Source organism: Urocitellus parryii, chromosome 11 (assembly GCF_045843805.1).
Source record: "Urocitellus parryii isolate mUroPar1 chromosome 11, mUroPar1.hap1, whole genome shotgun sequence".
Taxonomy (NCBI): Eukaryota; Metazoa; Chordata; class Mammalia; order Rodentia; family Sciuridae; genus Urocitellus; species Urocitellus parryii.
The window spans coordinates 35,932,961-35,960,447 of record NC_135541.1 but is presented as its reverse complement, the minus strand read 5'-3'; the positions used below and the strand labels follow the sequence as shown (position 1 = coordinate 35,960,447).

Sequence of the window (27,487 nt, the reverse complement as noted above, 5' to 3'; positions counted from 1 at the left end):
TTATTTTTTAATGTGGTGTTGAGGATTGAACTCAGTGCCTTCCACATGCAAGGCAAGCACTCTAGCACTGAGGTACAACCCTAGCCTCCTGTCTATTCTTGACCCCATAACCACGGGGTATATAAAGGACATATAAATCAGTCTGATGATTTGAATTGTAATTGCTTATAAAGTCATATTAATTTAAAAACTAAAACTTGAATTTCAATGCCATATACAGATAAGCCATTTCTCAAGAAAGAAGTGGCTGGATATGGTCCACTCTCTGCCAGATTAGTAGAAAGTCATTTGAGAAGCACCACTATAGGTGATGGAAAACTATGGATTGAGCTCCACTAAGGACTATAGAGTAGGTCTGACTGGGATTCAAAGATGAATAGGAACTGTCTTTGAAGAGTTTTCTGTCCTGGCCTTATGAAACTAATGATTCTAAGCAGAACAAAACAAAACAAGGTGAAGTTCTTCTCTTCTGCATCCTCTTTGACATGTTCCTCTTCTACTTCATTCATTTTGTTATTCAAAAAAATATTGCACACCAACCCCCTCACTTACTGTGTGACTTTGGACTCTGTACTTTAGTTTCCTCATCTGCATATTGGGGATAGTCATACATTTTCAGCGAAAAGTAAATGAGTTAATTAGCAAAAAGAATTATAGTATAAAGTTCGGCTTTGTTTATACATCAATTATCATAACAATGTTATTACTACAATCTTTATTGCTACTATGTTCCACAGCCACATTCCTTTTCTAGGTCATAGGTGTCTCTGCCCTGATAGGTCTGGAAGAAACACAGAGATAAACTAGACGTCCCATTGAACTTGTATGGACTTATGATTTGCCCCACTATACCTGCCATATAGAAAGTACTCGAAAAGCTTGCTGAATTAATAAGCAAATGTTCTCCCAATGAACAGCAAGCTCTTTTGAAGACCTCTCACATCCCTAAAATCAAACAACTTTTGAAGCACACTGCGCTTAGGAATTACTGAACTAATGAACCTATGGACGAAAGAATGGACAAATGCCTGCAGATTGAAAGTCATTAAGACCACAAAGCAGGTCTACAGAAACACCGGCACCAGTTTTACAACTTAGGTCAGTAGAAAAAAAGCGTCTACCAGACTTTAACAGCGCGCGGGCTGACGGGAAGCCCAGGCTCGCCTATTAGTCTCCGCGAATCCGCGGAGAGTTCAGACGTCAGCGTCCCGCCCTCCCCAGGCCCCGCCCCCGCGTGACCGTAGGTGGAGCGCCGAGCCAAAGCGGGTTGGAGGAGCTGGAGTCATGGCGGGGCTGGTGGACTTCCAAGATGAGGAGCAGGTGAAGTCATTTTTGGAGAACATGGAGGTGGAGTGCAACTACCAGTGCTACCACGAGAAGGACCCGGAAGGTGAGCGCCTGAAGCGCAGTCTGGGGACACGTCAGGGGTGGGATTGAGTGAGCGAACTCTCCGGGAACCTGGAGGGGGCATCACGTGGCGGGCTGAGGACACTTGGGGACTAGGTCTGCGGGACACTTGGGACCTTATGTGTGATGAGAGGAGCGTTGTGTGCAACAGGACTTGCGGGCGCGCCGTGGCGGAATGAGGCTGCAGGCTGGGATGGGGAGGAGTCCTGTTCTGGCATTTGAGGTCAAGGGACTGGGAATACATTAGTGAACAGATGAAATTCCCTGCCCTCAAGGAGCTTACATTCTGATAGGGGAATCGGTCAGTAAATATAAGGAAATAAATTAAATGATGGAGTTCGGAACTGGTAAGTTCAGAGGGGGGAAAAAAGGGTGAAGGGCTACTGGAGTTTAGGAAGACGATTGTAAATTGAGCCATCGGACAAGGGAGTTATTGAGAAACTGGCATTTGAACAATTCTTGAAGAAGTCTTGAAAGAAGCCTTGAAGAAGGCAAGGGAGTTGAACCATGCAAGGTTTTGGTTTTTTGGTTTTTGTTTTGGTACCAAGGATTGAACTCAAGGGCGTTTAACCTCCAAGTCACATCCCCAGCCTTTTTTTATATTTTGTTTTAAGACAAGGGTCTCACTATGTTGTTTAGGGCCTCGCCAAGTTGCTGAGGTAGGCTTTGAACGCAAGGTCCTCCTGAGCTGGTGGGATTATAGGTGAGTGGCCATTCTGGGCCCTACTTTATTTTTTTTTAAAGGTGGAGAAAAATTCACATCCTTCCTTCCTTAGAGCTTGCCGTCTGATTTTCAGAATGTGACTTTGCTATATTTTTTAGCTAACCAACTACATGGGAGAATTTTCTCTGTGAACTAGTCCAAGCCCTAATAATCTATAAGTTTCAGAGGAATTGAGGTCACTGAGGAGCAGAGTAGTTAGGGGCAGTCTAGGGCTAATCTGCGGTTGATGAAATGGAGGAGATGAGATGGTGGGAGAAGAAAGTGTTCCTTTAGAAGGTTGAAGTCAGAATGTGTAGTCAGAATTAAGTTTATATATTTTTTTTCAGTGCTGTGCATTGAGAAACCAGGGTTTATTCCCTTGTATATTACCCGCCCCCCAAAAAAGGAGGGAGGTTTTTTTCATGATAGGCAAGGATTCTACCGGTTAGCTACACTTCCCGGCTCCTCATTGTCTGTAAATAGGTAGTGCTTTCTCCTTATTCAAATCTCAGCTAAGACAGCACAGTCCTCAGTGAGACTTAAGATCCTCCTTGATTGCCCATTCTATACTTACTTGCTTGTCATCCTGTTTTACTTAAATAGAAACATTTTTTATTGTTTGAATACATCTTGTTCACTTATTTGCTTATTTTTTGTATTTCTTCCTTTAGAATGTAAATTTTAGGAGAGCAAATTGCTATATTCCTAGCATCTGTATATCTGGTACATAGATGCTTTTTGATGCTCAAATATTTTTGAAATTGAATGAGAAATGACATATGATATTGTAAGGAATGAATAAGGAGATTTTTTTTAAGTAACTTTATTTTATTTATTTATGTTTTTTGTGGTGCCGAGGATCGAACCGAGTGCCTCATATCTGCAAGGCAAGTGCTTTGCCACTGAGCCACAATCCCAGCCCTGAGGTAGGAGATTTTAAGGAGTGAGGTTTGCCCAGTTCGATGGGGCACACCTGTAAGCCCAGGATCTTGGGAGGCTGAAGCAGGAGGATTGCAAGTTTGAGAGCAGCCTCAGCAATTTAGTGAGGCCCTAAGCAATTCAGCAAGATCCTGTCTCAAAATAAAAAGGGCTGGGGATGTGGCTCAGTGGTTAAGTGCCCCTGGGTTTATTCCCTGGTATCCCATTCCATCCCCCCAAAAGGAGGGAGATTTGCTGGAACAAGGAGACTGCCAAGGAGGAAGAGCCAGTTTCTAGCTCTTTTGGTAGCTGCCATGTTCCTAGCCTGGCCAAGGAATAAGGTGTAGTCATTGCCACATTTCTTTCTTGCTGTCACAAGATTAGCTTATTAGCCTTTTTTTTTTTTAACATGTATTTTAGTTGTAGATGGAACACAATACCTTTATTTTATTTATTTATTTTTTATGTGGTGCTGAGAATTGAACCCAGCGCCTCACACTTGCTAGGCGAGCGCTCTACTGCTAAGCTACAACCCAGATCTAGTCTTGGCTTTTAGGGGTTTTACTACTAGATTTCACCAGAAGTTCCAAAGCTAGCGTAGTTTCTGCAATGGAAGTCACTAGGTCAGCAGTGGCAAGTGGTATAGCCAGTGAAGGGGTCAAGGTTTCCCCTAGTCCATGCATTGCTCATTCCCTTGTGAATGGCAGAAAAAGCCACTTATAGGAATGGCTAAATACCACTTAATAGTCTTTGTGGTAAGGTTAGTTTGCCACACCAGAGGAGGACAGTGCTGGTCCTAAATAAATGACTCAGTCTGACCTGTCACACTGGAACCTCCCTACTGAGCTGCAGTCCTAGACCTGAACAGCTCTTGCCCTCTCCTCACAGGTTGCTATCGGCTGGTGGACTATTTAGAAGGGATCCAGAAGAATTTTTATGAGGCTGCAAAGGTGTTGAAGTTCAACTGTGAAGAGAACAAGCACAGTGATAGCTGCTACAAACTGGGGGCCTATTATGTAACTGGAAAAGGTAAGAAGGGCTTGCTTTCTTTGGTATCCCCTTTTTGATGCTAAGGCTGTCATCGTACCCAAGCCTTAGGCTGAGCTCTATTCACAGAAATATCCTCACAGGTATTGTGGAAGCACATTGAAGATACATTTGGAGACAAGAGTTCAGCAGAGTGATCGGGGAGGAGCACAGCCTTTAAGTTAAGCAAACCCTAGAGAATGCTATTTGCAAGTAGTGGGATCTTGAGCTAGTCACTTTAATATGTGTCTCAGTTACATCACCTGTAACATGGGGGAAAATAATTCTTGCTTTGTAGGATTGTTGTGAGGACTTAAGAGGAACATGTAGATAAAAGCATCAGTATGTGCCTGGCACAGAGTAAGAGATCAATAATTACTCCCTTTTTTCTATCTTTTCTCCTCATTTTTTTTTTTTTTTTTGGTGTGTTTACAAGTGATTTTTACTTTTAATAAACTCAATGCATTTAACATACTTTATCCATTGGCTGGGTTTCTTGCTCAGTGGTAGGCACTCACCTAGCCTGAATGAAGCACTGGGTTTGATCCTCAGCACCAATAAAAATAAAATAAAGGTATTGTGTTCACCTACAACTAAAAATATATATTTTATTATTATTATTTTAATATTTTTTAGTCATAGATGGACACAATACATTAATTTATTTATCTTTATGTGGTGCTGAGAATCAAACCCAGGGCCTCACACATGCTAGGTGATTGCTGTACCACTGAGCCACAACTCCAGCCCCAAAATATATATTTAAAGAAAAAAAATACTATATTCATACTGTTAAATAACTAATGACCGCTTTCACACTGAATTCTCCAGATATGCAACTGAATTAGGCTTTAGTAAAAAGGGGTTTTCAGGGGTTGGGGTTTGTATGAGGCATTGGGTTCGATCCTCAGCATTATGTATAAATAAATAAAATAAAGATCCATCGACAACTAAAAAAAAAATTTAAAAATTTAAAGGGGTTTTCATTCTGCCCACATAAGTAAACATATATATTGTATCTATGTGTGTGTGTGTATATATACATATATACTGTACATATGTAATTATATATATGTATATATATTTAATTCTCATTTTGAAGTAATTTCAGATTTATAAAGAAAACCAAAAGCATTACAGAGAATTCCTAAATTCTTTAAACCAGATACCACATTATGCCCTAATTTTATTTACCACTAGAATGATGTTTCAGTTTTCTATTGCTAAATTACAAATTACCCTAATAATTCTTGTGGGTCAAGAATTTGGGAGTGGTTTAGCTAGATACCTCAGGATCTCCCATGAAGTCGCCGGCAAGACACTGGTCAGGAAGCTAGGGCTGTAGTCATTTCAAAGGTTTGCCTAGAGTTTGAGTTTCCAGATCTAAGAGGAATTCTCCATGTGGCTGGTGGCAGAGGCCTCTGTTCCTTATCAGCTATTGTTAGGAGGATGTCTTATCCTTGTCATGTGGATCTCTATGGGTTACTTGAGTATCTCATGACATGGTCTATGGCTTCCTCCACTGAGTAATCCAAGAGGGCAAGGTGGAATCCACAGTGTGTTTTTGAACTACCATTGGAAGTCACAATTTTTCTTTTTATACACACACACACACACACACACACACACACACACATATTTATTTATTTATTTAAATTGCTATTGGACCTTTATTTATTTCTTATGTAGTGATGTGCCTCACACATGCTGGGCAAGTGCTACAGCCCCTACAGTTTTCATTTCTGTCACATTCTATTTATTAGAGGTGAGTCACTAAGGCTAGCCCATGCTAGTGAGAAAAGACTTAAATTACAGTCTTTGAAGGAAGGAATATCAAAGAATTTATGGACATATTTTATTCTTTACAGTGCTAGAGATGGAACTCAGGACCTTATGCATGCTAGGCAAGTGCTCTACCACTGAGTTAGACTCTCAATTCCCAAAGACATAGTCTAAAACCATGACACAGGGAATATGACCTTGGAGGCTAATTTTTTTACACTCATCATGTCATGAGCTTCTTGAAGATGATTGTTCATCCCATTCCCAGTACCCAGGCGACCCTAGTTAGAAAAATGTTCAGTGAAAGTTTGATGAAGAGGATGTCTTTTTAATTTTTGGAGCTATGTTGACTGTTTTGGCTTTTACTTGGAACATAGTGCTTGTGATAGTGCTGTTTATTTATTTATTCATACATACATACATACATACATACATGCATGCATACCAGGGAATGAACCCAAGTGTACTTAATCACTGAGCCACATCCCCAGACCTTTTTGTTTTTTTTGAGACAGGGTCTCCCTAGATTGCTTATAGCCTGTCTGAGTTGCTGAGGCTGGCTTTGAACCTGTGATCTTCCTGCCTTAGCCTCCCAAACTGGGATTTCAAGCATCACCACTATGTCCAGTATTTATTTTTATTTTTAAAATTTTTCCCCAGCTTACTGAGGTATATGGTAATTGACAAATATTCTGTGTTTGCTGTATGTGTGATTCTTAAATATATGTATACATCATGAAATGATTATCACAATCAAGCGTATTCATCACTTCACACATTTACTGTATTTCCATGAGTGGTGAGACCATTTAATATCTACTCTCTTATCAGATTTTAAATATATGATAAGCATAGTCACCTTGCTATATAATAGCTCTCCAGAACTTACTCATCCTACCTAGTTGAAACTTTGTGCCCTTTGACCAACACCTCCCCAGATCCTATCAACTGCTGTGCTACTCTCTGCTTCTATATGAGTTGGCTTTTTTAGATTCTACATGTAATTGAGCTCTTGCTTTGTTTTTCTGTGCCTGAATTATTTTACATAGTATTATGACTGTCATAAGGAGGTAAAGGTTCATCCGTGTTGCAAATGATAGAATTACCTTCTTTTTTAAAGGCTGAATATTATATCATTGTGTATATAACTCCTAATCTGTTCCTTTGTTGATAGGCACTTTGGTTGACTATTGTGAATTATTTGTTTGACTATTGTGAATTATGCTGCAGTGACCGTGGGAGTGCAGATGTTTTCTTTTTCTCCTTCTTTTTTTTTTTTTTTTAATATTTTCTAGTTGTTGATGGACCTTTATTTTATTTATTTATATGTGGTGCTGAGAATTGAACCCAGTACCTCATGCATGCTAGGCAAGCGTGTTACCACTGAGCCACAACCCCCCTTTTTTTATATATATATATTTTTATTTTTTAGCTTTAGGTGGACACACAGTGCCTCATGCATGCCAGGCGAGTGAACTACTACTTGAGCCATATCCCCAGCACCACCCCCCCAGATGTTTTCTTAAGACATTAATTTTATTTCTTTCTGGGTCCTAGGGATTGAGCCTGAAGGTGCTTAATTACTGAATCACATCAAATCCTCAGTCCTTTTTTTATTTTGAGACAGGATCTCGATAAGTTGTTTAGGGACCTCATTAAGTTGCTGATGCTGGTCTTGAACTTGAAATCCTCATGTCTCAGCCCCCGAGTTGCTGGGACATATGTAGTTTTCCATAATGGTTATATCAATTTACATTCTTACCAGCGTTGTACAAGGGTTTGCATTTCTTTTCTTTCTTTCTTTTTTTAAAATATTTTTTTAGTTTTAGATGGACCTTTATTTATGTGGTGCTGAGGATTGAACCCAGTGACTCACACATGCTAGGCAAATGCTCTACTACTGAGCTGCAGCCCCAGCCCAAGGGTTCGATTTTTTCTCCATATCCTCATCAAAATAACAGCTGTGAGATGATATCTCCTTGTAGTTTTGATTTTCATTTCCCTGATGATTACTAACATTGAGCATTTTTTCACATTATCTGTTGGAAAGTTATATGTCTTCTTTTGATAAAAGTCTATTCAGTGCTCATTTTTTGACTTTTTTTTTGTTGTTGTTGGTGCTGGGGATTTAATCCAGGGCCTTGTTCATACAAGGCAAGCACTCTACCAACTGAACTCTATCCTCGGCCCCTTTGCTTATTTTTTAATTGATTATTTTCTTATTTTGCAGTGCTGGGGATTAAGCCCAGGGTCTTAGAGCTACATCCCCAACCCCTAATTGGTTATTTTCTTGCTGTTGAATTCCTTATATTCATTCCTTATGTTTTTTATTTTACATTTTGGATGTTAACCCCTTTTTGGATAGATTTTCAGATATTTTCTTCCATTCTGTCTCTTCACTCTGTTGCTTCTTTGCTGTGGAGGGAAGCTTTTTAGTTTGATATCCCTTCCAAAACTCATGTTTTGTTCTTTCCTTCCCCCCTTTTTTTTTTTTTTTTGTGATACAGGGCATTTTACCACTAAGCTACACCCCTAACCCTTTTTACAGAGTGCGGGCACTTTACTGAGCCACATCCCTAGCTCTTTTTTGTATTTTATTTAGAGACTGTATCTTTTTTTTTTTTTTTTTTTTTTTAAGGAGAGAGAGGGGGGGGGAATTTTAATATTTATTTTTTAGTTTTCAGCGGACACAACATCTTTGTTTGTATGTGGTGCTGAGGATCGAACCCGGGCTGCGTGCATGTCAGTCGAGCACGCTACCGCTTGAGCCACATCCCCAGCCCTAGAGACTGTATCTTGCTGAGTTGCTTAGGGCCTCCCTAAGTTGCTGAGGCTGACTTTGAACTTTGACTCCTCCTGCTTTACCTTCCCTAGCTGCTGGGATTACAGGTGTGCACCATTATGCTTGGCCCTTTTTTATATTATTTTAAGACAGGCTCTTGCTAAATTGCCCAGGCTGTCCTTGAACTGCCTTAGCCTGCCAGGTGATCCGATTATAGGTGTGTGCCACTGCACCTAGCTCATGTTGATTGTTTTTTGTTTTGTTTCTTGTACTGAAGATTGAACCTAGGGATGCTTTACCATTGAACTATATCCCCAGCCCTTTTATTTTTTGAGACAGGGTCTTGCTAAGTTGCTTAGGGTCTAACTAAATTGCAGAGACTGTCCTTGAACTTGCAATCCTCTTGCTTCAGTCTCTCAAATTTCTGAGATTATAGGTGTGTGCCCCCATACCCAGCTTATGTGGAAATATTTGTTATAGATGGACACAATATCTTTTTAAAAATTTTTTTTATCCTTTATTTTTTAGTTGTGGGTGGACACAATACCTTTATTTATTTATTTTTTTCATTTTTATGTGGTGCTGAGGTTCGAACCCAGTGCCTCACGCATGCCAGGCAAGCGCTCTAACTCTGAGCCACAATTCCAGCCCCTGAACATAATATCTTTATTTTGTTTATTTTTATGTGGTGCTGAGGATCGAACCCAGTGCCTCATGCATGCTAGGCAAGTGCTCTACCACTGAGCTACAGCCCCAGCCCCATACTCAATGTCTTTAATCCACTTTAGGTTGATTTTTACATATGGTAGGAAGTAAGAGTCTAGTGTCATTCTTCGGCACATGGATATCCAGTTTTCCTAATTATTGGAGAGATTGTCCTTTCCCCATTGTGTGTTTTGTGGCACCTTTATGAAGATCCATTGACCATAAATACATGGATTTATTTCTGGGCTTTCCTTTCTGTCTCATTAGCCTAGATATCTATTTTATGCCAGTGCCATGCTGGGTTCAATCCCCTGCCTCCCCATATTGGGAATTGAACCCAGGACCTACGCATGTGCTAGGCAAGTGTTCTACCACTAAGCTGCACCCCCAGCTCTTTTTGTTTTACTTTATCTAATTTTTAAAAATATTATTATTATTTTAGTTATACATGGACAGAATGCCTTTATTTATTTTTATGTGGTGCTAAGGATTGAACCCAGTGCCTCACATGTGCTAGGCAAGTGCTCTACCACTGAGCTATAGCCCTAGCCCCTCTATTTTAATTATTTGAGGTATGGGATTGAACCCAGGACTTACTCAAGAAAGTTGAGGCAGGAGGATCACATGTTGGAACTTGCACAGCTAGTTCTATCATTAAGCTCCACCCAAACTCTTTATTTTTTTGAGACAGGGTCTTGCTAAGTTGCTCAGGTTGGCCTCCAACAGGGGCTTGCACATGCTAGGCAAGTGCTCTACCACTGAGCTATCTCCCAGCCTTGGCCTATAATTTTCTTTTAGTGTTCTTATCTGTCTTTGGTATTAGTGTAATGCTGCCTACATAAAATGAGTTTGGAAGTGTTCTCCCTCTATTGTTTAGAAGAGTTTATATGAATTGGTATTAATTCTTCTTTTTTTGCATTGGGGAGGATTTTCCAGTGAAGCTATTAGGTCCTGAACTATTGTTTTTGATTACTAATTCAGTCTCTTTACTAGTTATTAATCTATTCAAGTTTTCTATTCATGATTCAGTCTTGGTTGGTTCTGTGTTTCTAGGAATTTATCTATTTCTTCTTTGTTGTAATGTAATTGTTTATAATAGTCTCATCACCCTGTGTATTTCTCTGGTATCAGTTGTAATGTCTCCTCTTTGATTTTTAATTTTGTTTGCGTTTTCTTTTCTTTAGTCTTTTGTTTATTTTTTCAAAAAACCATTTGTTAGTTACATTGGTACTTTTATTACTCTTCTAATCTACTTACTTCTACTCTGATATTTACTTCTCTGACATTTGGCTTTTATGATTCCCTGAGGTATGAAGTTAGATTATTATTTGAGATCTTATTTCTTAATGTAGACATTTTTAAAAAATTAAAATTTGCTTTTTAGTTGTAGTTAGACACAGTACCTTTATTTTATTTATTCATTTTTATGTGGTGCTGAGGATCGAACCCAGGGCCCTGCACGTGCTAGGCGAGTGCTCCACCACTGAGCCACAATCTCAGCCCTTAGACATCTATTATTATAGACCCCCACTCTTAGAATTGTTTTTGCAACATCCTTTAAGTTTTGCTATGTTGTTTCAATTTTCATTTGTCTAAAGATGGCTTTTGATTTATTTTTTTATCCACTGATTGATTATTCAGGTGTATATAGGTGAATTTCCACAAATTTGTAAATTTTCCAACTTAACCTTCTATTATTGATTTCTCCCTTCCTGTCTTTGTCTTTCTTCTTTTCTTCCCTTTCCCTTCTGTTTCCTTCCTTCTGCTTCATGCATGCTGGGCAAGCACTCTGCCACTTAGCTATATCCCCAGACCCTGCTTCTCCTATACTGGGAATTGAACCCCAGGGTACTTTACCACTGAGCTATATCCCCAGTCTTTTTTCCTTTTGGACTGGGTCTTGATAAGTTACCAAGGTCAGACTTAAAATTTCAATCCTTCTGCCTCCACTTCTCAGGATGCTGAGATTACAGGCATATATGCCACTTCGCCTAGCTCTAGTTGCATATTTTTGTATTCAGATGATACTTGATGATTTCATTCTTCCTAAATTTGTTGACTTGTTTTATGGCCCACTTACTCTGTCCTCAACAATGTCTCCTGCGTGCTTAAAAAGAATGTGCATTCTGCTGCTGTTGTCTGGAGTGTTCTATAATATCTGTTAGGTCTATTTGGTAAAAAGTGCTATTCAAATTTACTGCCTTTTTTTTTTTTTTTTTTGGTTCTGGGGATTGAATCCAGCAGGGTTTTTATCACTAAGCGGCATCTTCAGTCCTTTTTAATTTTGAGATGGGGTCTCACCACCTTGTTGAGGCTAGCCTTTCATTTGTAATCCTCCTGCCTCAGCATTCCAAGTCGCTGAGATTACCACATGCACCACCATAACTGGCTTAAACTCACTGCCTCTGTCTTGATTTTCTGTCTGAATGATTTATCCATTGTCAAAGTAAGGTATTGAAGTCCCTTGCTATTAACATATTGCTGTCCATTTCTCTTTCAGTTCTACTGATATTTGCCTTATATATCTAGTTATTCCAAGGTCATCTTTATTTTACGGAAAGTTTGGAGCAAAGAGAGGCATTTCTTTGACCTAGTAATTCTCCTAGTATTCTCTCCTAAAGAAGTGACTGGTGGGGGCTGGGGTTATGGCTCAGTGGTAGAGCATTTGCCTTGTACGTGCAAGGCCCTGGGTTCGATCCTCAGCACCACATAAAATAAATAAATATATAAATAAAATAAAGGTTAAAAAAAAAAAAGAAATAACTGGTGGGCTGGGGCTGTAGCTCATTGGTGGAGTGCCTGCCTCACATGTGTGAGGCACTGGGTTCGATCCTCAGCATCACATAAAAATAAATAAAGATATTGTGTCCAACTACAACTAAAAAAAAATTTAAAAAAAAGAAGTAACTGGAAATCTAAATAAAGATTATGTATAAAGATATTCATCCTAGCATTATTTATCTCCAAATTTAAATTTTCATTAATTTGTAATTTACAAGTAATACATACTGCATATAGTAATAAAATAAAGGAAAGTATGTGCCAGAAGTAGCAAGTTAATTATATGTTTTGTTGTGGGTGGTGCTGGGGACTGAACCTTTTTACTCTACCACTGGACTATATCCTTAGCCCCAGCAGCTGAGTTAAGTAATGTTATTTTCATTGGATGAAGTAGTTAGCACATTAAAAAATAATGTTTCTAAAGAATTTTTGTTGCTAGGTGTTGTGGCACGTGCCTGAATTCCCAGCAACTTGGGATTTTCACATCAAGTTCAAGGCCAGCCTTAGCAACTTATTGAGACACTAAACAGCTTAGTGAGACCCTGTCAAAATAAAAAAATAAAAAGGTCTGGGAATGTGACTCTGGTTAAGCACCCCTGGATTCAATCCCCAGTACCAAAAAAAAAAAAGGAAAAGAAAAAAAATTTATGTTGATATAGGGGAAAACTTAAGCTGTAATGTTCAGTGAAGAAAGCTAAGTACCAAATTACATATAGAATGGATTGAGTTTTATGATAAAGTGTGTAAAACAAAAATGTCCCTAGTGATTATTCTGGATTAGGTGTCTTAGTAACCTTTGGATTCCTTTTATTTTTCTTCTTTTTTTTACTATATTTTCTGTAAGGAGGTTGATTTTCTTATTGAATCAGGGAAGCCAAAACAGGCTGTGATGTTGTTTTCCCTTTTCTTATTAGGCCAACATATCATTAGTGATTGCATACTGAGAATTATTTTTCACTTAAGTGCTCCTTGATTACTACATGTAGGGGGCAGTGAATTAGATAAGGACCAATGGAGGGGGAGAAAATTTTATACTAATGTTAATTACACCTGGGAGAGTTTGATAGGTATTTTCAGAGAGACATGTAAAGTATTATAGGGGTTCAATGCAAGAATTATGTCATCACTAGGGGGTGCTAGCATGAAGGAGGAGGCATTGAAAACCGGTCCTTGAAGAGTAGATTTTGTTTGGAGGTGGATTAGACTTAATGTCCCTGAAGAGAGAAAGTGGGCATTGTGAAAGGACACTGTATGGAGAACACTATACTAATGTGTCATATGGCAATATTTCCGTTGATGATGGGTCCAGTTTACCACTATGATGGTGCCATGATATTATTATAAAGTTGGACAAGGTGGCACACACCTGTAGTCACAGCTACTTGGGAGGTTGAGGTGGGAAGATCACTTGAGCTTGCACGTTCAAGACCAGCCTGGGCAATATAGTGAGACTGCATTTCAAAAAAAAAAAAAAAAAAAGAATTATAAGAAAAATAACCTATTGCATAGTGACATCTGCAATGTAACATCGTGGTGCAAGGCATTGCTTATGTGTTCGTGGTGATCCTGTGTGAGCAAATCTGTGCTGCCAGTCCTATGAAGGTACATACACAATACATAATACTTAATGATAATATATGACTGTTACTGATTGTGTTAGTAAGCTTTCTTTTTTTTTTTTTTTTTTTAAACTTCATTTTATTCCTGGCCGGCATCACCCCTCAGATTTATTTTATTTTTTTTAAGAGAGAGTGAGAGAGGAGAGAGAGAGGAGAGAGAGAGAGAGAGAGAATTTTTAATATTTATTTTTTAGTCCTCGGCGGACACAACATCTTTGTATGTGGTGCTGAGGATCGAACCCGGGCCGCACGCATGCTATGCGAGCGCGCTACCGCTTGAGCCACATCCCCAGCCCAGTAAGCTTTCCATCATTGTGACAAAAGAGAAAAACTACTTAAGAGAAATGATTTATTTTGGCTCATGCCTCAGAGGTTTCAGTCCATGGTCAGCTAGCTCCATTGCTTTTAGGCCAGTGATGAGGCGGAAACATGGTAAAAAAGCATTTCAGAGGAAAGCTTCACACCTATAGCAGTCAGGAAACAGGGGACAGGGCCAGAGATGAGTTACATCTTTCAAAGGTAGACCCCAGTTATCAGCTTCTTTCAATGGAGCTCCACCTCCTAATAGCCCATTCAACTATGAACTTGTCAAAGGATTAACCTGTTGATGAGGTTAGTGCCCTCATGATCCTGTCACTTTCCCAAAGCCCACCTCTGAACATGGAGACCAAGCCTTCAATACATGAATATACCACTGGTTTATGTATTTATTATTCTTTTCATTGTTATTTTACGGCTTATTCTTTATTTTTAAGAAAGTTTATTGTGAACCAGTATGTGTGTTATACATCTCATATTTACTGTGTTTCAATTGCAATAAGAGGCCACAAACAGTGGTAGATGCCATTTAGGATTGTGCAAGTACTTTCTAGGATGTTTACATAACAAAGAAATCACCTAATAGTGCATTACTCAGTAGGTATCCCTGTCCTTACATAATACTGACTATATTTAATCCTATTAACATCTTTTTCTTAGAGGAGGAGGTCTGGGATTTAAGCCAGGGGCAATTTACCACTGTGCTACATCTCCAGCCCTTATTATTTTTTATTTTGAGACAGGGTCTAAGTTCCTTAGGGCCTCACTAAATTGCTGAGGCTGGCCTTGAACTTGAGATCCTCTTGTACTAGCCCTTTAACATTCTTTTTTTTTTTTTTTTAATATTTTTTATTGTAGATGGACATGACATCTTTGTTTATTTTTATGTGGTGCTGAGGTTCGAACCCAGGATCTCCCGCATGCCGAGGCAAGCGCTCTACCACTGAGCCACAACCCCAGCCTCCCTTTAACATTCTTTAATAAATTTCTCCAGGTATTTAAGCCAGAATGTTCACAAAGTTTATCTTTGCTACCGGAGCTTAGCAGACAGACCTTTAGCCATGCTGTGATTAAAAACCTGTACTGGGCTGGGGATGTGGCTCAAGTGGTAGCGTACTCTCCTAGCATGCGTGAGGCACTGGGTTTGATTCTCAGCACCATATAAAAATAAAATATACTTTTGAAAAAAAAAAAAAACCTGTACTGTTGGGCTGGGAATGTACGTCACTGGTAGAGCATTTACCTCACATGTGTGAAGTCCTGGGTTCAATACCCAGCTCACTCACAAAAAAAAAGAAGGAAAATAATCCCAAACACCAATATTATTGACTCCCCCTCCCTAGTTCTGAGCCAAAGATTTTATAGGTTTTTTGTTTTACTTTCTGTTTCTGAAAATACATCCAGTGTCCATCCTTTACACAGACTGACTAATTCTTCTAACATAGAATCTTACGGCCAGAGAGCAAACAACCCACTTCTATCAAGAGCATTAATTGGCATTTTTCTTCCCCAAGATATAGATTCCTCATTGACAAAATGAGGGTAATAAGGTTTGCTTATGCCTTCTTCATAATATTTTTCAGAGCATCAAATTAGATTGTGGATTTGACTGCTTTGTTAAATTTAAAATATCCTCCCAATGTGAACAGGTCTAGTTTGTATTGATCACTCTAAAGGTTACTTGAGATTGAGGTTAGATGAACTTAAGGAATGTTTTGGCCATGTTTCCATCAATGAAATCAGCTTTGAACTTTTTAAAATTTTTATCTAGAACCTCATACATGTTACCATTGAGCTACATCCCAAGCCCATTTATACATGGTGCTGAGAATCAAACCCAGTGCCTCACACGTGCCAGGCAAGTGTGCTACCGCTGAGCCACAGTTCCAGCCCTCCCAAGCCCCCTTTTAAATTTTGAGACAAGGTTTTGCTAAGTTGCTTAGGTCTGCCTCAATTTTGTGATTCTCCTGCCTACTTTTGTGTGCTGCCATGCCCAGCAGCTTTGAATTGTTTTTGAGAAGTAATCTAAGTGTCCAACAAAAGATAATTGAAAATAATTCTGATATATCTGTTTGAAATGTTTTGCTGCCAATAAAACAGATATTAAGAAAGGTTTCCAATGAGGAGTGAGGCAGGCTCATGATTACAGCATGCAAAAACAGGACCAAACTAAATAGAAAAAGTACCGAGAAGAAACACCAAAAATTAGAGTAATGGTCTCTAGGTGGTGATAACAACAGATTATTCATTTTTCTTATTCTTACTGTTTAAATGTCCTCAATTTCATCTTGTAAGAAGTAGAATTACTTTAGTAGAGGAAATGAAGACTCAAAATTAATGATGATGATTACAAACATATTTTTAGTCAAGACCACCCTTGTGGACTCAAGTGTAAATAGCTGACTATATACAGATAATTCTATTTAAAATTCTTCCAGGCATCTCAAATTTAACAAATGCTGTGTATAATTCTCAATTCTTTTCTTCTCTAATTTATTATGCCTCTACATTATCTTCCATTTTAGCACATTATCTCCCTTCACTTGATAGCAAAGGAAGTAAGCAAGTGAGCTCCATCCATGGTAGCTTTGGCCGTCTTCCTGAGGTACTTTGACAGAGAGGTGGAAGCCAAGCAGACCTTGGTAGTCTTCCTGAACTAAGAAGGTAGAGGTACAAATTTTGGCCACTGAGGTGACTAGAGTTTGCAGGAGAGCCTACAAGAGTATCGCCATCTATCCTGGCTGGCGACCTATGCTGGGTTCACAACTCTGACTATTCCAATAATTTAAGAAAATGACAAAGAAAGCACGCAAACACACAGAAGTACCTTTTCAAAACTGAGACGGCTCTCCAACCTTAGGAGTCTGTGGAAAAAGAAAGCCACTAGAATTCTTTATTCTTATATAGGGGACATACATGGGGAGGTTCCATGGAACATTCTATCCCCAAAACGGCAAAGGGATAGGATTACAAAGGTTGAGTTACAGGTGAGTGTAACTCAACCCCACCAAGTGAATCCTATTCCTGGAGCCACACCTCATTATCCGAGCAGGAGTAAGGCCCAATGTGTTGCAGAGTGCAACAACTGTTCCATACTCCTTTATTTAGGACTTAAAAGGTGAGTATACTCTAGAGTGGCTTCTGACCCTAGAGAGGAAAGAGCTTCCAAAAATCCACCTGGGGTACTCCCAACCTCTGTTAAGCTGCACATACATAGTGTCATGAGAGGCCTTGCAGTGAAAACCTACTGGGAAAGTACAGCAATGCACACCTTTGATCCCAGCCACTTAGAAGGCTAAGACAGAAGGGTTGCAAATTTGAGGCCAGCTGGGGCAATTTAACAAGACCCTGTCTCAGAATAAATAAAAAGGGCTGGAATGTAGTTCAGTGGTAGAATGTTCAAGTTCAATACCCAGTACCACCAAACAACAAAAAACTACTAGGGTGCTATGACCTAAAAAGTGATTCTAGGAGCTGGGATTATGGCCCAGCGGTAGAGCACTCACCTAGCACGGGCGCGACCTTTGATTCTCAGCACCACATAAAAATAAAGGCATTGTGTTGTGTCTATCTACAAAAAAAGATTCTCTCTCTCTCTCTCTCTCTCTCTCTCAAAAAAAAAAAAAAAAGTGATTCTAGAGTGGTTTGAATTCCAACTATTTTCTGAATGGAGAGAACTTACTGACCATCACAGGTATCCAACTGAGACTCCAAAAAGGAAGTAGTAAGACTATTTTAGGTGTGCTCTCACAAAATTTAAAAATAAGTCTCTAAAGGTTTGGGATAGTAAGTTAGCTACCTTCCAGAACAAAATTCAGGAGTCTTGAAAGGAATATTATAAAATCCAAAGTGAACAAAGTATCAACTACAAAGTCTTAGCGTCTTTTTTTTTTTTTTTTTTGTACCAGGGATTGAACTTGGGGACATTTGACTGCTGAACCACATCCCCAGCCCTATTTTGTATTTTATTTAGAGACAGGGTTGCTTAGCACTTCCCGTTGCTGAGGTTGGCTTTGAACTCATGATCCTCCTGTCTCAGCCTCCCTAACCACTGGGATTAGAGGCACGTGCCACCCTACCTGGCTTAGCATCATTATTAAAAAAGGGGAATAAGGAGCTGGGTGCAGTGGTACACACCTATCCTATAATTCCAGCAGTTTGGGAGGCTGAGACAGGAGGATCATGAGTTCAAAGTCAGCCTTAGCAATGGGGAAGCGCTAAGCAACTCAGTGAGACCCTGTCTCTAAATTGGGCTGGCGATGTGGCTTAGTGGTCAAATGTCCCTGAGTTCAATCCCAGGGCCCCCCGCTGCCTCCCCCCCATATTAAATAAAAAACAAACAAGCAAATAAATAAATAAAAATTGGGGATAAAAGCAGTGAATAGAAACATACCCAGATATGACAAAGATATTGGAATTAATAGTCGAAATTTAAATGGGTCTAATAAATATGTTTAAGGGTTTTAATAAAAGGTGGATGTAATGAATTGAATTTAAAGAAATTAAAGTATTGAAGAACCAAGTGAAATTTTAGAATTGAAAAACATGGGCTGGGGTTGTGGCTCAGTAGTAGAGCTCTTATCTAACATGTGTGAGGCAATGGGTTCGATTCTTTTTTTTTTTTTTTTTAAAGAGAGAGAAAGAGAGAGAGAATTTTTTAATATTTATTTTCTAGTTATCGGTGGACACAACATCTTTGTTTGTATGTGGTGCTGAGGATCGAACCCGGGCCGCACGCATGCCAGGCGAGTGCGCTACTGCTTGAGCCACATCCCCAGCCCCTGGGTTCGATTCTTAGCACCACATTAAAAAGAAATAAAGATATTGTGTCCTTCTGCAGCTAAAAATATTTTTAAGTAGTACCATGATATTTGAAAATGAAAAACTCGCTGGACAAGCAAATTAGAGACTTGAGAAGAAAAACATGAGCAAACTTAAAAGATGTATGAACTTGAAGATAGAAATATAGCTTCTATTGAAATTGAAGCAAAGAGAAAAAAAAGCCAAAAAGAACAGAGCATCAGCCTTTGGTTCAGCATCCATCAATCTAACATGTGTATTGGGGTTCCAAAAAGAGAATTGAAAGAGAATGGAGTAGAAAAACACATTTATGAAATAACAGATGAATAATGTCTGAATCTGATGAAAAATACTATCCCACAGGCCGTGAAGCTCAGTGAACCCCAAGTAAGATGACTAAAGAAAATCATCTGTAGACACGTTATTGTCTGTTGAAAACCAAAGATGAAAAGAAAATCTGAAAAGCAGACAGAAAAAAGACACACTCATTGGAAAATTGGTAAGAATTACCATCGACTCCTCATTAGACTCAATGTAAGCCAGAAGACAAAAAAAACATTTTATTTTTTAGTTGAACATGGACCCAATACCTTGTTTTACTTATTTTTAAATTTTTTTTTATGTGGTACTGAGGATTGAACCCAGTGCCTCACATATGCAAGGAAAGTGCTCTACCACTGAGCCATAACCCCAGGCCCCTCAGAAGAGCATTTTTTAACTGTTGAAAGAGAAAAAAAAAAAAAAAATCAAGCTTGAATTTAAATGAATTAATTGGGAATTAAATGATTTCGAATTAAAACGAGATAAAATTGAAGGTGAATAGATTCAATTTTAGATGAAAGCATAAAGAATGAGTTACTAGGGGCTGGGGTTGTGGCTCAGTGGCAGAACACTTGCCTTGCACATGTGAGGCACTGGGTTCAATCCTCAGCACCACATAAAAATAAATAAACAAAATAAAGATATTTTTAAAAAAGAATGAGTTACTAGCAAACTTATAAGAAATGCCAAAGAAAGTGCTTAGTTGAGGGAAAATAATAAGTTGGTAACTAATATCCACACAAATGGACAAAGACAACTGGAATATATGTAAATATAAGACTTCCCCCCTCTTATCAGTGTCTTCAATGAGTTTTATTCTTTCCTGTGCTCTTGTGATTGTCTTGCTTCCTCTTTTGTGTGTAGGAATCCTTTAAATATTATCTATAATGCTGGTTTAGTAGTCATGGATTCCTTTACTTTATGCTTATCTTGGAAAGTATTTCTTCTTCACTTCTGAAGGGTAGTAAGTTTGCTAAATAGAGTATTTTCTTTCCATACCCTCTTGGCCTTTGGAGTTTTTGCTGAGAAATCTTCAGTTATTTTAATGGGCTTACCTTTATAAGTGACTTTCTATTGCAGTTTTCAATGTTCTCTTTCTTCTGTACTTTTAACAATTTAACTATAATATAATGTGGAGAGATTATTTTTTTGGTCAGGTCTATTTGCAATTCTAAATGCCTTCTGTATCTGGGTGTCCATGTCTTTCCCAAGTTTTGAGTCATTTTCTACTTTTATTTTTTCACTGAATAATCTGTCTGTACCTCTGCTCCTTTGTCTATGACTTTGATTCATGTTTGATCCTTTAATTGTGTCACATAGGTCTTGCATGTTCTGTTCACTCTTTTTTCTTTTTTAAATATTTATTTTTTAGTTTTAGGTGGACAGAATATGTTTATTTTACATGTATGTGGTGCTGAGGATTGAACCCAGTGCTCAAGCATGCTAGGCAAGCTCTCTACCACTGAGCCACAACCCCAACCCCCACTTTTTTTTCTTTATTGCTGTCTGAATGTGATAATTTATCAACCTTGTCGTCAAGTCTTGATAATATTCTTTCTTTTTCTTCATCTACTCTCTTGGTGAGACTTTCAACTGAGTTTTAAATTTGACTTTTGAGTTTTTCATTTCCAGTTTTTTTTCCAGGATATCTTTTTTTTTTTTTAATTGAATTGTCCTTTCATATCCTACATTGTCTTCCTTAATTCATTCAGCTGTTTTTTTTTAATTCATTGATCATTTTAAACATAATTCTTTTCTTTTTTCTTTTTTTTTTTTTTAAAGAGAGGGTGAGAGAGGAGAGAGAGAGAGAATTTTTAATATTTATTTTTTAGTTCTCGGCGGACACAACATCTTTGTTGGTATGTGGTGCTGAGGATCGAACCCGGGCTGCACGCATGCCAGGCGAGTGCGCTACTGCTTGAGCCACATCCCCAGCCCAAACATAATTCTTTTCAATTCTTTGGCATTTTATCCACTTTAATATCTTTGGACTCAGTTACCAGAGAGTTGGGAACTTTTGTAGTAGTCAGGTTGCCTTGAGTTTTCATGCTTCTTGTATTTATGTATTGAGATTTGCTCATTTGTTGGGATGCAGTGTCTCTTCTACTTTTACTGGAGGGCCTTCTTAGGGAATAGTCTTCTCTTGATGGGCTATCTGTTGTTGTGTAGCATTGAATTTAATTCCAAGTGGATTTAATAGTGCAGTTCCCTATGGTTTCTCTAAGTTTGATTGGTAAATTTTGACATATTGCCTGTGGGACTCACTTTCTCTGTAGCTCTAGAAAGAGGAGGGTCCTTCTAGTAGTTCAGTTGGATGTGTTGTAGATAGCATAGTATGTGGAGTTCCTCTTCCAGTTTTTTTTTTTTTTTTTTTTTTTTTTAAAGAGAGAGAGAGAGAGAGAGAGAGAATATTTATTTTTTTAGTTTTCGGCAGACACAACATCTTTGTTTGTATGTGGTGCTGAGGATCGAACCCGGGCTGCACGCATGCCAGGCGAGCACGCTACCACTTGAGCCACATCCCCAGCCCCTCCTCTTCCAGTTTTGTCTTCAATGTATTGACTGCAAGGTTATGTAGAGGTCCCTGTAGATGGAGTGTCCACACAGTTGTGTTATTTCTCTCTGCTCTTGCTGTGGGGTGAGTGTCCAGGAGTGGGACTTCTGGCCCTCCCTAGCTATGCCTGCTTGGGGCCAGATTGTCATTGGGGAACTTTTACTCTCTGCTTTTTTTTTGTACCAGGAACTGAACCTAAGGGCTATTAACCACTGAGCAATATCCCCAGCCCTTTTTTATTTTGAGACAGGGCCTCTCTAAGTTGCTGAGGCTGACTTTAAATTTGCAATCCTCCTGCCTCAGCCTTCAAGTTGCTGGGATTACAGGTAACTAGAGTTGTGCTCCAGCTATCTCTCTGTTTTAAAGTTGAAGTGTGCACCGAGATTCAAGTAGGACTGTTTTGTGGCTAGAGTAAGTGCAATTTCTTTCAACTTTGTTGTGGGTATAGCTCAGCCACAAAATGCCATCCAGTGTACTTCAGGTGTGGGGTTTGATCCCCCAGCTCCACTGAGAAGGACGAAGACAAAAAACAGTAACATTTACAACATAAAAACAAATAAGATATACGAATACAGTAACTCTCAATTAACAATTATAACAGAAAGGAAAGGGGCAAGACAGGTGTAGTGTTTGCCTGTAATCTCAGCTGTTTGGGAGGCTGAGACTAAAGGATCTCAAATTCAAGGCCAAACTGGGCAGTTTAGTGAGAACCTATCTTAAAAATAAAAAGAGCGGGGGCTTTAGCTCAGTGGTAGAACACCCCTGTACCAAAAAAAAAAAATAATAATAATAAATAAATAAAAGAAAAAGAAAAAGAAAAGAAAGAATAAACCAAAAAGTTGAAAATCTTTAAAAGATTGTTTAAAGCAAAAATAATAGTAGTATATTTGTAAGGCTTATTGTATATAGAAATTAAACATGCCAGCAATAGCAGAAAGGATGGGGATATAATTAAAAGGCCTTTACATTGTATGTGAAGTAGTATAATATTAATCCATGATAGATTGTGAAAAGTTCAGGATAAACATGATAATCAATAGATGAACCACTAAAAACAAAAAGGAGGTATAACTAAAAAAAGTCAATTATGGAAATGAATATATAAATATATAATTCAAAAGAAGAAAGAAACAACAGCATTGGGGGAAATTAAGACTAGATTTAAATTCTTTTCTAGAAAAATCTATATGGTAACCAATAAAGAAGTGAATCGAGAAATAGGGGCTATAGTCGTAGCTCAGTGGTAAAATGCTTGCTTAGCATGTGTGAGGCACTGGGTTTGATCCTCAGCACTACATAAAAATAAATCAATAAAATAAAGGTATAAAAATATAATAACATTAAAAAAATTCAGAAATGGAGAACTCATATGAAGAAACTAATGATGGGGGCTGGGGATGTGGCTCAGGCGGTAGCGCGCTCGCCTGGCATGTGTGCGGCCCAGGTTCGATCCTCAGCACCACATACCAACAAAGATGTTGGGTCCGCCGAGAACTAAAAAATAAAATATTAAAAATTCTCTCTCTCTCTCTCTCTCTCTCTCTCTCACTTCTCTCACTCTCTCTTAAAAAAAAAAAAAAAAAAAAACTAATGATTAGCAGAATCCATTTAGAATGACCATTGGGCTAATGAATAGAATGTAAATGACATATACCTTTATGGCATGAAAACCTAATTGTTGAAACTGGGGGTGTAGTTCAGGTGGTAGGGTTCTTACTTAGCATGCATGAGGCCCAAGTTCTCCAAGATCACAAGACTGGAGCCCAGGCTGTGGGCTATACTATCTCCTTGAGTTGAAATAATATAACCTATAGAGAGGTATAAGAGAGGAGAGATGAAAGTACTACCTGCCGGTATCCTTGTTTTTTATAGTTAAAATTTGCTCTATTTCAGTCCCCTACAGTCTGTTTTTCTTCTAATAAATAAACGAATAAATAAATACATTTTTATTTATAAGCAGTATATATGATCCAATTTTTTAAAGTACTTTTCTATTTGGTATCCATTCTGACAGCCAGCATTTAATCTAAACACATGCAACAAAGATCGCTAGAATGGTGCTGACTTGATTATTATTTATAGATGATGGATTGAAATCATTAAAGAATAATATTAAAATATTTATATTTCAGAATGAGGACAGTACATGGGGATTTCACATTTTGCCTTAAAAAAAAGTAACTAAAAAAAGGTGAGCCCTGTCACTATCTCTGCCTAGATAAATTACTTTGGGGCAGTTTCTCAATTGCTTTCAGGATTAAATTCAGGGTCCTGAGCATGACCAGTCAGACCCTGCATGATCTGGACCCTTTCGTCTCTTCAGTTTCCTCCTTCAATGGTTTCTGGGTTCAGTCCACAGTAGCTTCTGTTCCCCCTGCCTGGAACACCATATTTTCTTTTTCCCTTTTTCATTGTATCACTGCTTAAATGTTACTTCTTTCAGGGAACTTTCCTTGACTTCATGCCCGGGCTAGATCAAGACCCTAAATATATCCTTATTCTCCCTGTACTTCTCTATACCTTTTTCACACTTAGAATCATACATTTATTTGTGTGGTTGTTTAATATGTCTCATTAGACCATAGACCAAGATTCTCAAGGGCAGGGCAATGTCTGTTCCCCAGGATCTAATGCAATAGTGGCAAATAAAAGACGTCAGTATGTACTCAGCCCTCAGTATTCTGGGGGATATTGGTTCCAGGACTTCTGCAGATACTAAAATCCTAGAATTCTCAAGTCCCTTATATAAAAATGACACCATTTTTGCATATGACCTCTGTAATCTTCCTGTATACTTGAAAAAAATTTAATGTGCTTTTATGAATCACTTGAGCATTTTTTTCATATTTTTTAATTGATGCATTTATAGTTGCACATAATAGTGGAATTTCTTATGTATTCGTACATGCACACAATATAACAATATAATTGGTCAGTATCATTCCCCAGTATTTCCCCTTTTCTTTTCCCTCCTCCCTCCCTCCCTTTCCTCTACCCTAACTGATCTTCATGAGATTGCATCACATTTTTTCCTTTTTCTTCAGTATTCTAAAATCACCTTTAGATTACTTATAATACCTAATGCAATGTAAATCATAATGGAAGTAGTTGTTATTACTGTATATTCTAGGATTAAAGACAAAAAATGTGTATATTTATGCAGATAATTTTTTTTTTCCACCACTGAGCTACATTCCTACCCCTTTTTATTTTTTGAGAAAGTTCTCACTGGGGGTGCCTCTCAGGTTGCTGAGGCTAACCTCAAACTTGCAGTCCTCCTGCCTCAGCCTCCTGAGTCTCTGGGATTACAGGTGTATACCATCATGCTCTTTTCTGAGTTTTTCTTTGTGTGTGTGTATACCTGGGATTAAATTCAGGGGAACTTATCCACTGAGTCACATCCCCAGCCCTTTTTTGTATTTTATTTAGAGACAGGGTCTCACTGAGTTGCTTAGGACTTTGCTAAGTTGCTGAAGTTGTATATTCTGAATATTTTTGACCCAAGTTAGTTAAGTGTACAGATGTAAAAGCCACAGATTGAGAGGGTCAACTGTATATTTAAATGTATGAACCTTTAATTGTTTATAAAACGCTACGTTCTTACTCTAACTCCGTGAGGTGGATATTTTTTGTTTCCAACTTTGACCTCCTTTACCTGTTTGGGCTTCCTCTGAAGACGGCATTTGAACAAAAGATTACATGGCTAAAGAAGCTGAAGGGTCTGTGCTCCATGCCAGGCTACTTTTCTTTCATATTGCCTTAGCTGAGAGGATATGGACTTGCTTTCTTACTTTGAATTGCTCGCTAACTTTGAGCTGAGACAAATAGGTTCTGCCCTGACTTGGGTTTACTTTTTTCCTTTTCTTTCTGTCATTGCAGGTGGATTAGCTCAGGACCTGAAAGCTGCCTCTAGCTGCTTTTTGATGGCATGTGAGAAGCCTGGAAAGAAGTCTGTGGAAGCATGTCACAATGTCGGTCTCCTGGCACATGATGGCCAGGTCAATGAAGATGGCCAGCCCGACCTGGGGAAGGCCAGGGACTACTACACAAGGGCCTGTGATGGCAACTATGCCTCCAGTTGCTTCAACCTTAGTGCCATGTTTCTGCAGGGTGCCCCTGGCGTTCCCAAGGATATGGGCCTGGCATGTGAATACTCAATGAAAGCCTGTGACCTGGGCCATGTTTGGGCCTGTGCCAATGCTAGCCGCATGTATAAAATGGGGGATGGTGTTGATAAGGATGAGGCCAAGGCAGAGATGCTAAAAAATCGGGCCCAACAGCTGCACAAAGAGCAGCAGAAAAGTGTGCAGCCCTTAACATTTGGGTAATGTGGCCAATGTTAAGGGCTGCACAAGCATCAAGCAGCTTGAGGCTGGCACCTTCTATTTCTGAGACCTGATGCAGCCCTTAAAGGTCAACCTGCTGGAGCAGGAGAACTTGGGACTTAATATCAGTAGCTCTGGTTACATAAATCCATTTGCTCCTGAGTGTCACCTACTGGGATGTGGCCTGCAGTGAGTGTGTTCTGTCAGTTATCTTTTATGTGGCTGTGTTCTGTGAACACTCCCACATTTATGGGGTCTTTTCAAACTTTTGGAGCTCTGTGAAAAATAGGAGCCAACTAGAGAGCCATAAAGATTTGTGTGAGGGATTGAAGGGCAGAATACCAAGAAGTCAAAAATCAGCAGCCAGAGGGCCTGAAGGAATCAGCTGCTATCATCATCATCCTCCTCATCATGCTCATTTTAGTTGGGGGGGGGGGCTTGAAAATCAGTGTCTTGCTTTACATAATAGAGGTCTTAAGGAGCTAAGAAAAGTTAAACAGTCACGACTGCCACCCTCTGACTTATGTAATCGTTGGTGTGGGCTTTTTGCTTTCAGATTCAGATCTTTCAAGAAGTTAATATAGATTAGGAAAGCCATGCAGCATGAAGGTTAAAGGCTCATGTTGCTAACAATAAAACGGAAGCCCACCTTCCCCTAGAAGAAACATTCACAGTTAAAACCTCCCTGGACACTCACCTCATGGAGCTTATGCTGAAGACATTCCCAGAGCAATTCCAGCTAGTAATTCACAAACAAAGACTTTGTGACATATTTTGCCTACTGATACTGAGCCTTTTTCACTGTTCCTGTGAATAAACTATTTTGATTGATTTGTACTTTGTGTTATTAGTGTTCTTTCTGGATTCCGGGTAGGGTTGAGTATGTTTTTCATGGGATTGTGCCTTTTAAGAACATGTGCTTTTTCTATTATCTCTCTAGCTTGTCACCAGGGGGCGAGCTTGTCATTTTCCTGCTGATTTTAGGATCATTATATGTCACCACCTACTGTTTTTGGCTTTCAGTTTTGCAGCTGTAAGCATAACCACCAAACTTCTCGAGCTGGTAGAAGAGAGGGACTTTCTCAAGTTTTAAAAGGCATCAAGTTCATTTTTTTAAAGTAGCTTTTCCTATGCTTAAAATAAACTCTAGGCCAACAAGCATGTGAAAAGATGCTCAACATTACTAATTGTGGGAACTGCAAGTAAAAACCACAATGAAATCTTAAAACTCATCTGTTAAAAAATTTTATTAAAAAATGGGCCAAAGACCTTAATAGCTCACCAAAGAAGATATGCAAATGGAAAATAGGCATATGGAAAGATGTCCCATGTAACATGTCATCAGGAAAATGCAAATCAAAACAAACTGAAGCCAGGTGGAGTGGCACACACCTGTAATCCCAGTGACTAAGTAGGAGGATTAAGTTGCCAGCCTCAGCAATTTAA

At 38.8% G+C, this 27,487-nt stretch overlaps 1 protein-coding gene across 1 annotated transcript; it reads left to right on the top strand.

Annotated features, from left to right (window-relative positions):
* Positions 1 to 1,239: 1,239 nt before the first annotated feature.
* Coa7 (cytochrome c oxidase assembly factor 7) lies at positions 1,240 to 26,847 on the top strand. Its single transcript, XM_026382374.2, has 3 exons — positions 1,240 to 1,390; positions 3,917 to 4,057; positions 25,596 to 26,847. Exons 1-3 carry the CDS (start codon positions 1,285 to 1,287, stop codon positions 26,042 to 26,044), a joined length of 696 nt encoding a protein of 231 aa, XP_026238159.1. The 5' UTR covers positions 1,240 to 1,284; the 3' UTR covers positions 26,045 to 26,847.
* The last annotated feature ends 640 nt before the right edge of the window (positions 26,848 to 27,487 follow it).